The sequence below is a fragment of the Cotesia glomerata genome, linkage group LG9, assembly GCF_020080835.1.
Source record: "Cotesia glomerata isolate CgM1 linkage group LG9, MPM_Cglom_v2.3, whole genome shotgun sequence".
In the NCBI taxonomy this organism is placed as follows: Eukaryota; Metazoa; Arthropoda; class Insecta; order Hymenoptera; family Braconidae; genus Cotesia; species Cotesia glomerata.
The window spans coordinates 15,684,538-15,694,943 of NC_058166.1; the positions used below are offsets into that span (position 1 = coordinate 15,684,538).

The following is a 10,406-nucleotide window of genomic DNA, read 5'->3' on the forward strand; positions in this document are numbered from 1 at the left end:
GTAACCTCAAAAAACCGTTCTGCTTACGGAATACACACACTCGGTAGTCTGGCTTGAGAACGGAACTTGGCGCCAGACTCTATCGAGTCTCTGTTGATGTACATTTCAATCAAATTACTCAGTCGATAAATTCTTCAATTTTATTTATTTTATTACCAGTTACAGATGTCTCTACTTGTCATTATTGCTTGCGTTACACTTTATCTATTTCTATTAATATGTAATTTAATAAAACTCTATTCAACAATTAAATAAATTAAAAAATTATTTTAATTAAAATTTTAATTTATTTGTTGGATAAAATTATTTGTAAGTGAAAGCACAAGCAGTTTATGTTTATATAACCTGTGCTCTTCCTATAGATTTTTACCTTAAAGCTTTAAGCAGCTACTATGGCGTCGCTTAGACAGCGACCATGTTGTAGTTTCATTGACGGTCCCTTAATTTTTTCACGTTGTCGACGACGCGATTTTCGCAGATTTTAGGTATGTACTTCATATTCTCCGTTTACAAATGAAAAGACGTTGGCGATTGTCAATAATTAAAAACTATACTATTTTAGATTTCCCTTAATAATCCAAAAATTCAAGCCAACTTTTTTCATTTTATTAGATAAATAAATAAATTATAAGATAATTATTGTAAAAAGGTCATTCAATCTGGCAGCTAGCCATTAAGGAACAATTATGACCTCTCAATAAAATAATTGGAAACAAAATAAATTTAATCAAGAATATTTTTTTTTCTTCGATAATAATAATAATAATAATTAATTAAATTAATGATTTAGGATAGTCATGCAATTATTTATTTTTATTTTTTTTTCAGATATATCGCTCCACTATTGTAATTGTAAACATTTTTAAAGATGATGCCCACAATGCCTCCTGATGCCCATAAAATTTCATTAAAAATTATTGAAGCTATTAGACAGCACCCGGTACTTTATATATCAGATGTTAAAGGTACTGCTATAAAGTTGCAGGAATTTCGTCAAAAAGTATGGAAGAGAATTTCTGATGAATTAGGGTTAGATGGTAGGTATATTTATTTTTTATAGTGAAATTAGCAAACTCTTACTTGAGAAATGATACTGAATTTAACAGACATTTAAATATTTTAAAAATTTATAACAATTATGGCAAAAAACATTAGAAAAAAAATTGACATGTAAAAATTTTAAAAAGTAAAAAATCCAATTTTTTAAAAATAACTTTTTTAAACAAATTTTTTTGTTGAATAACATTGAAGAATTCTCAAGTGACTGCTAACTTTAATGTCATAGTTAAGAATACTGATTGAAAATAATTCAGAAGCAGTCACTGCATGCAAACTGGATTCTAAACGTCACATAAAAAACTGTCGATTTTTTGATAAAAATTAAGTTGATGCATCTAAAAATTTTTAGAATTTTTTTTTATTAAAACAATTATTGCAAAAAAATAAAAAAAAAATTTCATTTTTAAAAAACTTTAAAAAATGTAAGTGCAATTTTTAAAAAACATTTTTTTGTTCTAATTTAATTATTAAAAATAAATCAAAAAATTAAAAACGTCGGCTAAGTTTAGTATTATGACTTTTTGGTAAATTTTATTTAACAAGAAGTAAAAAATTAATAATTGTCAACTTAAATTTAACAAAATATTACCAAAAAAATTTTTGTGCCGCTTGGGATATCTATATATACAAACAAATTTGAATTTCATGTTTTTTTAATTATTTTCAGTCAGTATTTTTAAATAGGGACACCTGACAATTCTTTGAATTTTTAAAATCAATCAATAATTGTAAAAAAAAAAATATTTTAAAAAATTCGCATTTATAATGTTTTAAAATTTGTACAAGTGGAATTTTTTTCATTGTAACTTAACTCTTATGAAATATTTAAAAAATTGTTATGTATTTATTTTTTATGTTTTGAATATAATTCTATAATTAAATAATTATTTTTTACAGCTAGTTGGGTTAGACTTCGATGGAAGAATTTACGTGATACTTATTGTCGTATATTAAAATTCAAAAACAAAGCTGAGAAAGGTGCTAGAAGAAAAAAATGGATTTTTGAAGATCATTTAAGTTTTCTAAAATTTCCGTAAGTATTAATTGAATTTTTACTATTCATTTTTTGAAAGTCCTTTGTAAATGTCATAAACTTTATTTAATTAATTAACTAGGAATAAAATGTACGATAATGTATTATAATTCTTTTACAACTAGAAACCTGCAGTCACTATGTGACTGCTGAGATTTACAGATTATGGATAAGAAAATTTTGGCTTAATGATTTTTTGATATTTTTAATCACACAATAGATAGTTTGGGTACTTTTTAAATAAATTTTAAAAATAATAGTGCTATAATAGGATCAATTACAAATAATTTAATGGACAAATTTGAAAAAACAAATTGATTTCCTAAAGCTAAAAGGGTGTGTGTCTCTAATTATGCGCCCTTTTAGCTTTAGAAATTTGAAAATTTTATGACCTAAAACTAAAAGGGCTTATAAATTTTTTTTCTGAATAATTTATTGAAATGCTCATTTTTAGCCTAAAAATTAAAAAAAAAACGGTAGATTCACACGAAAGAGGTGTATTATAACTCAACATACATTCTTTTAAAATTACAATTAAAAATATTTTTAAAAAATTGCAAAATATGCGTGATTGTATTAATTTATTTTTTTAGCATGGATCCCTACTAACCTGTAGCTATGCGCCCTTTTTGCATTAGTCACGCGATATGATTCAAAACTGCTCCAAAAACTTGACATAACATATTGACTACTAAAAAATATATAAAACCAAAAAACACTAATTTTTATCAAGACCTTTCTGATGATACCAAATTAAACTATAAAAATTTCTTTAAAATTTGTTTATTTATTTATTTTGTTTTGTAAATATCAATGTGGTTGTATGTCAAAAATTAATTTATATAATTAAGGGCCAGTTTTTCAATCCAGGACAAAATTTTATCCAATAATAAAATATATCTATATATTTCATTTATATATAAATATCGCGTGCTTAAAGGTAAAAGGATTTATAGCTAAGGGTTAATAGGGATTTATGCTGAAAGGGCGTATAAAAAAATTTTTTTTTGCCATTCGGTTTGAAATTGTCTGAAACGTAAAAATCGGTGAAAAAAAAAAAAATTGGTATCCCAAAGCTGAAAGGGCGTATCTCAAGTCATACGCCCTTTCACCTTTAAGAAAAGTACCTCCTAAAGGTAAAAGGGCGCATAAAAAAAATTGTATTTTTTATACCAAATATTAAATAATGGTTTCACAAGACAAGTTATACTAAAATAACAGCCTCATATACAAAGTTTGATTTAAACAAATAGCAAATAAATCAATGGAAGACAAATTAAATTAAGTAATAAAAAAAAATCACAATGACAGATAACATTCAAATATTTTGAAATTTCCCGTTTTAATCGCCCTATTGAATATAATTACTGGTTCCGTTCACAGAACAGCTGTTTCATCATGATCAAGCATCCAGAATCTAAATTTTATAATAACTATTTCTTAAAATGAATAATTCGACGTTTATAACATCGACATTTTGACCATTTTTAGTTATTTTTTCAAAGTTAAAATTGCAATTGAACTATTTTCAATGTGTAGTACAACCGACTTATGTACGTTATTTAATCAAGAATATCATTCAGTGAAATCTACCTTCCATTTCAGGTTTGGCTGAATGGCGTTTTTTATATATATTTTCTTTTTTAACTTTAAAAAATTGTATAGTTAAGGTTTTACGCCGCTACTACCACAGAAAGTTTTTTTTTTTACATTTTTAAACTATGAATATGTTATTTTGTAAACTGGCCGAAAAAAAAATTATACACCCTTTCACCTTTAGATCACCAAAATTTCGAATTCTTAAAAGTAAAAGGGCCTATAATTAAAGATATACGCCCTTTTACCTTTGTAATTTTTTTTTTCAATTTTAAGCGCAGAATGTGTCTACTACTCGATTGGCAATAAAAAAAAAAAAATATGCGCCCTTTTACCTTTGCAAAGGTAAAAGGGCGCATAAATTGTTATAAGTCCTTTTACCTTTAGGCACGCGATATATTGGCAATAATAATTTTATCTTGGATAAAATTTTATCTTGGATTGAGAAACTGGCCCTAAGAGGCTAAGAAAATTTTTGCAACGTATATCTTTATCGTAAATTGATTTTGATATTTTTTCAGCGGTAGTCATTCATGATTTAAATAATTAAGAGAGTAAGGAAAATTTTGTGATGATCATATTATTTTTTTTTTATTATTATATTTATTATTATTTTTGTTTATCACGAATTTTTGTTTAATATTATTATTTTTGTTTATCACGAAACTCGAATCTATTTATAACTACTCCGAATACTTATCATAATAAATTAACAATTGCTGAAAAGCATATATAAAACATTAAAAAAGCGCAAATTCAGATCAAGATCTTTCCAACGATACTTAATTTAATTAAAAAAATTCCTTTTATCACATAAATACGCCTGAGATAAAATTATACTTATTCTCTTAATTATAGAGATAAGTCATAAATAAAATTGCTATTATTGTTTATTAACATTTTAAATTTTAATTTTCAACAAAATTATAAATATTAATAAATTCGTTATCTTTATGATTAGGTATGAACCAGATTATGTACCACAGTGCGTAGAATTAAGTGATGAATATATTGAAGAAATAAACCGCGGAGGAGTTGGTACAGAAAGTCTTTTGGAACAATTAGAAGATCGTAACGATGAAGACTACAGTGAGTATTTAGAAGTACTGGAAGAAACAAACGCTGACCCAATCTCTATACTGCCTCATAACATTGAAATAATAGATAACAGTCAACAGCATTTAACAACAGATATGATGAATAGTTACGACAGCCAGAATGTTTCCGACGGTGTTAACATTTACACACAGATTCAATCAAAGTATCGTAAAATACGCCCTAAAAGAATGAAGCTAAATGATTATGAAGAAACTAGAGAATCTATTGAACTAAATGATAATAATTATGGTATACTCAGCCCTAATTTTAAAATTGAGCAGCTGAAATTACCTAAAATTCACAATAATAACAATAATAATAGTAATAATAGTAATAGTAATAGTAATGATAATAATAATGTTAATGTAAATCCTATTATTATAACAAATCCAACACCCAATTCTACAAAAGTTCAAGAAAAAAAAGAAGAAAATGTTACAGAGGGTAAAAGTGAGCCAGTACAAGCACAATCGGTAGAAACAACGAGCACCGAATTATTTTTTAATAGCATGGCACAAACTGTTAAATTATTACCACCCAAAGCACAAGCTTCAGTTAAAATGGCTGTTTGTAAAATAGTTACTGAAGCTGAGTTACGGTGTTCTAAAAAAAAATTATCTGCCAATACCCAACAATTTATTACGCCTCCGGGTATGATTCCAAAATTAGTATTAATTCCTTGCAGTATGATTGATAATCAAGAAAATAAATGAAAAAAAAATTAAGTGATGTATCAAATTATTGTATAAAAGTTTTAAGCTGAGAAAAAAGAAAAGGATAGAAATTGCACGTCTCTGTAATAGGTATAATCAAACGCGCTGTTGCCAAATCTGTTTATTTAATCCGGCAAATAATAAATACGAAAGTCATTTTTCCACTTTATTTTATTAAATAAATAAAAATCATCAATTATTAAATTGTTTAAATTCTTTTAAATTAAAATAAAAAATTTTGAGGAATATTGGGAAGAAAAAAATTTTTTTCAATCATTAAATGAATTTGAAAAAGCAACTTTTTCAGTTTTTTCAGCTTTTTCAGTTTTTTGGAAAATCAAGTGCCTAATGGAAAATATCGCGGAAACTACTAATGTTAAATGTGTCTTCTACAGTTCAATATATTCAAAGAAACCCTACATAGTTTAATTTTGATTTAATCAACCGTTTTTTTGTCCCACTCGATTAAATTTCAGGAAAAATTAAAAGAGAAGAGTTTTGCTCCGAAAAGGTTGTAATTTTTATTAAAACGTTTTTTTTTTTTTTTTATTTTTCTCTTAATTCTGTCTCAGCTATTCTATCTCAAAAATTCGAAAATTTTTGAAAAAAAAAATGACGAAAAGTTAATTTTGTAAGCAAATAAAAGATTCGTTAATACAGCTTGACTACTTAGTCAAGCTTGACTAATTTTGTCTCAGAAACTAATTGCTTTTTTGCAATAAGTATATTTTTTTGTGCTACACCTTATTTTTAAGTAACCCTTTCTTATGTTATTTCATGAATATCGTTTTTATGCTTAAATGTTATTTATTATTCAAATTGGATAATTTAATTATCTATCGAAGAGCGAAGCGTTTTTTTTTTCGAAATTTTATCACATACATGAGAAAAACACGTTTGAAAATCAACTATAAACCGCTCTTAAGGAGGTATGGGAGTTAAGTCGAAATAATGAGATCAATTTAAAATTTTTAGGATCGATAGAAATATATTTAATACGTGTTGTGTTAAAATTTCAGAGACCTAGGGTTCATAGTTTAGTTATAAAACAAGATTTAAAACAGGTCATTTAACATTGTAATGACATACCAAATCTCACAACTACTCTTGTTTTAATAAATTTCACGATGAAAAAATAATGAGGAAGCTTCGAAAAACTCATTGTAAGAAAAAAAAAAATTTTCAAAAATTATTGAAAAAGTAAAATTAAGTTGAGGGTACTTAGTTATAAAAATAATTGAGTTTGAAAAATCTAAATTTAAAAAAAACTAGTATACGTTGCGCGCGCAAGCGCGCGTGTGAATTTAGTATGGAATTATCTATATTTTCATACTTATGATATATTTGACCAATCACGTTACGAATAGTTTGTCTTATTGTGTATATTTTCATATTTTTCATCTAAATTATAAGAGTGGAAATAAGAGTGGATAGTCAGCCATAGTAAATGTGGGTTATGTTGACGGCAACGCCGTACATGGTGGGTCACGCTGGAAATTTAAAGCTTCAATGAAATAGGTTAAAAGAAATATCAAATAGGTTAAGAAAAGTATTATAAAATTGTTGTTATTTATTATAAAACATAACATAATTAAATAATCAATATTTTAATGCTTTAATATTTTAATATTTTTAATAGCATTACTTGTAAACATAATACACACGTACACATCACAAACACGAATAGAGCAGTCAACGCATGCGCAACCGCGATAAAATTTATTGCGTTGCCAAACATTTTAAAAAATATTTAAAATTAAAAAACTTATTATTTTATTCAAATTTAAAATAAATTATCAATTATTTGATAATAATATAGTTATTTAATGCATAAAAGATTATTTCGGTAAGCTAAATTTCATTAAATCACTAGTAAAAACTTGTTAAGTTTTCTGAAAGTACAGTCTCGAACAACATTAATCCTTCTCAAGTCACGTACTATAGTATAGCTATATATATGCATTGTGAGATGAAACTCAGTGGACGGACTGTACGTCTTATACTTCCTTAATAATTAATAATTCTATTTTTTGAAGTGAAACTTCTTTAGAATCGTTGTGATTTCAAACTCGATGAAACGAAAAAATATAACGATATGAGACTGACTACAGCAAATAGATATTTAAAGACATCTACCTAAAAAATAGGATTTTTTACATATAAAAGTCATTTGATGATAAAAGCTAAAATTTAATTTATTATTGATTTTTTTTTAATTTTCTCAACTACGGAATTAATTGAAAAAAGTATTAAAAGTCGACGAACAATAGTTTAAATTGAAGATAATTAAACATATTATGACAAAATTGTATTAAAATTACGACATGAGACCGGCTACCACCGATAGATTTCTAAAGAAATCTATACCTAAAAAATTAGTGAATCCTATCGATCAATAATCAAATTAAACAATCGAGCGCTACTTTGCTGCTCTGCAGGGTTCAGACGAATACGACAAACACTATTGTGTCAAATTTGGCCATATTTTATTATAGAAATACTTTTTCACGCAATTTTACACTGTTTTCTGCTAGAGAAAAAATTACGTGATATTTGTTAAGATCCCCCCTTCCCCCTAAGTGAGATTTGGTAAGATTTAGCATGATCCACTCCCCCCCTAGAACACCTCACGTAATTAATGGACGCCCCCTAAATCAAATTGAAACTAGAGCATTTGTTTCCTATTTCAGTTACTATAAACCTCTCGTGTCATTTGTTCAATGTGAAAATATAGAGACTTAATGGAATGTATGTAATATAATTGTTTACATTGGGCTCGTTCAAGTTTACTAAGCTCTTGGGAGATCTTAGCAGATCATGTACCAAAAACTAAAAGTGACTACATTCTCTCTAAAGAATATCAATAATAAATGTTAAAGAACAATAGCTGGAGAGTCAGTTTTATAGGTTAATTTTATTGACAATTATTACAAAATTAAGAATAAGTTTAAGTTAGAGAACACAGTCTTTTAGATCACAGTTTCGGTTTTTGAAATCAATGAAAGTCACTTAAATGGTTAAACTAGTGGTTAGACACCGTAAACTCAAAGGAGAAGAGGTGCTGGATCTGTTGATTAGAAATAGACTTCTAGAAGGTGTTCAAGGGAGCCTGCAGGTGCACCTTACAAGGTGATGACCAGCCGGGCCTTGGGTACGATGATTTTCTCTGAGGTGTACCACAAGGAAGCTTGTAGGTCACCTAACAGGGTGAAAAGAAGTACCGAGCCTTGAACACGATGATTTTCTTGTCTAGAAGTCGCCAAAGAAGATGCTTTCTCGTTTAGGTTATAAACACGCTGACTTAGATGATTTTCTCACACTCAGAATAACAAGATTTTACTTGTAGACAAGCTCGTTGCAGAGAAAGACTTTTATTTTAGCTTGATATCACGATGTGAATAGTAAGCGTTTGAATTGAAGACTGACTGACAGCGCCGGACGGACTGGGTTATATACTTGACTGGCGGGATTCTCGAATTTTCAGCTGAAATTCTCTCGATTGAGTTCGAGAGAATTCTTTTAGATAAATTCACTTTCTAGATTAACAAAATGAATGATTTTGATACAAAAATGAATTTTTACTTTATTTTAACTCTTTTGATTATTAATTAATCGATTTTTAATTAATATTTAGCCAAATTAACCCGTCAGCACTCACGTTATGAGCATTTTGCTCACGCAACAACATCCGACTTATAGAGCGGCGCTGTAGTGCAAGTGAGAAACTAAAATTCACGTGAGTTCTGACGGGTTAAGAATTTTGATCTAGACTTTTCTTTTACGAGATGTTTCTAGGCGCAGACGCGAGTAAGGCGCAGGCGCGAGCTAAGCGAAAGCGCCAATGTTGTTGTTTAGAGTACTCATAACGATCAATAGGTGGCGCCACATATTTAATAATTTTGAATTATAACCAACAATTTTGAATTATATCTTTATTTTATTCTATTTTTAAACAATAAATAATAGTTAAAAAAAACTAAAAACACGCTTTTTATAGAAAACCAAACTAAAAAATAGAAAATAAATTTAAATTAAGAATAGTGTTAAAAATTTCAATAAATATAAATTAATAATAGTGTAAATAAAAAAAATGTATTTTATTTTAAAAAAAGCGTGAGGTGCATGGTGTCAATAGTTATAAATATTTTATTGACAGATATGAGTAGAGTGATTATCATTTTGATAATATCTTAAAAAGCACCCCACGCTTTTTTAAAATAAAATACATTTTTTATTTACACTATTATTAATTTATATTTATTGAAATTTTTAACACTATTCTTAATTTAAATTTATTTTCTATTTTTAGTTTGGTTTTCTATAAAAAGCGTGTTTTTTAGTTTTTAAACTATTATTTATTTTACTTTTTAGTTTGGTTTATTTATAAAGCGTGATTTTTAGTTTTTTTAACTATTATTTTTTGATTATCAAAAATATTCAGGCGCGCAAATTACCCACGGAGAGTTACATACTGACATACTGACATACTGACATACAAGTGAAGCTAATAAAAAATAATTATTTATAAATATTATAAATACGGGGAATCAGAGTTCGATTTCGGAGAGCGAGCCTGAGAAACGGCTACCAGAACCAAGGAAGGCCGCAGGCGCGCAGATTACCCACGGAGAGTTACTGACATACTGACAAACTGACATACAAGTGAAGCTAATATAAAGCGTGTAAAAAAAAAAAACAATGCAAGTTATACTAATCTAAGCTCAGTCCAGCGAAGAACTTAGTAAACTTGAACAAGCCCATTAAAATATTAAATAATTTTTAGGCTCGGTGAAAAATAATAAACCTTACATTTATTCTAATACTCTTGACACTCTATATCTATCTCAATCTCTCGTAGCCTACCCTTGATTGAAAATACTAATTGAATAGTATTGAAAATGATGAGA

General features: G+C 27.3%; 1 protein-coding gene across 1 annotated transcript; it reads left to right on the forward strand.

Annotated features, from left to right (window-relative positions):
• Positions 1 to 264: 264 nt before the first annotated feature.
• On the forward strand, positions 265 to 5,525 carry LOC123271523 (bromodomain-containing protein DDB_G0280777-like). Its single transcript, XM_044737867.1, has 4 exons — positions 265 to 485; positions 829 to 1,037; positions 1,957 to 2,092; positions 4,650 to 5,525. Exons 2-4 carry the CDS (start codon positions 869 to 871, stop codon positions 5,497 to 5,499), a joined length of 1,155 nt encoding a protein of 384 aa, XP_044593802.1. The 5' UTR covers positions 265 to 485; positions 829 to 868; the 3' UTR covers positions 5,500 to 5,525.
• The last annotated feature ends 4,881 nt before the right edge of the window (positions 5,526 to 10,406 follow it).

Bases quoted from the DNA above. Each gene is read 5' to 3' on its own strand.
- LOC123271523 (XM_044737867.1), top strand. From the start codon at position 869: ATGATGCCCACAATGCCTCCTGATGCCCATAAAATTTCATTAAAAATT. The intron at 1,038-1,956 runs GTAGGTATATTT...TATTTTTTACAG, and splicing joins TGATGAATTAGGGTTAGATG to CTAGTTGGGTTAGACTTCGA. The intron at 2,093-4,649 runs GTAAGTATTAAT...CTTTATGATTAG, and splicing joins TTAAGTTTTCTAAAATTTCC to GTATGAACCAGATTATGTAC.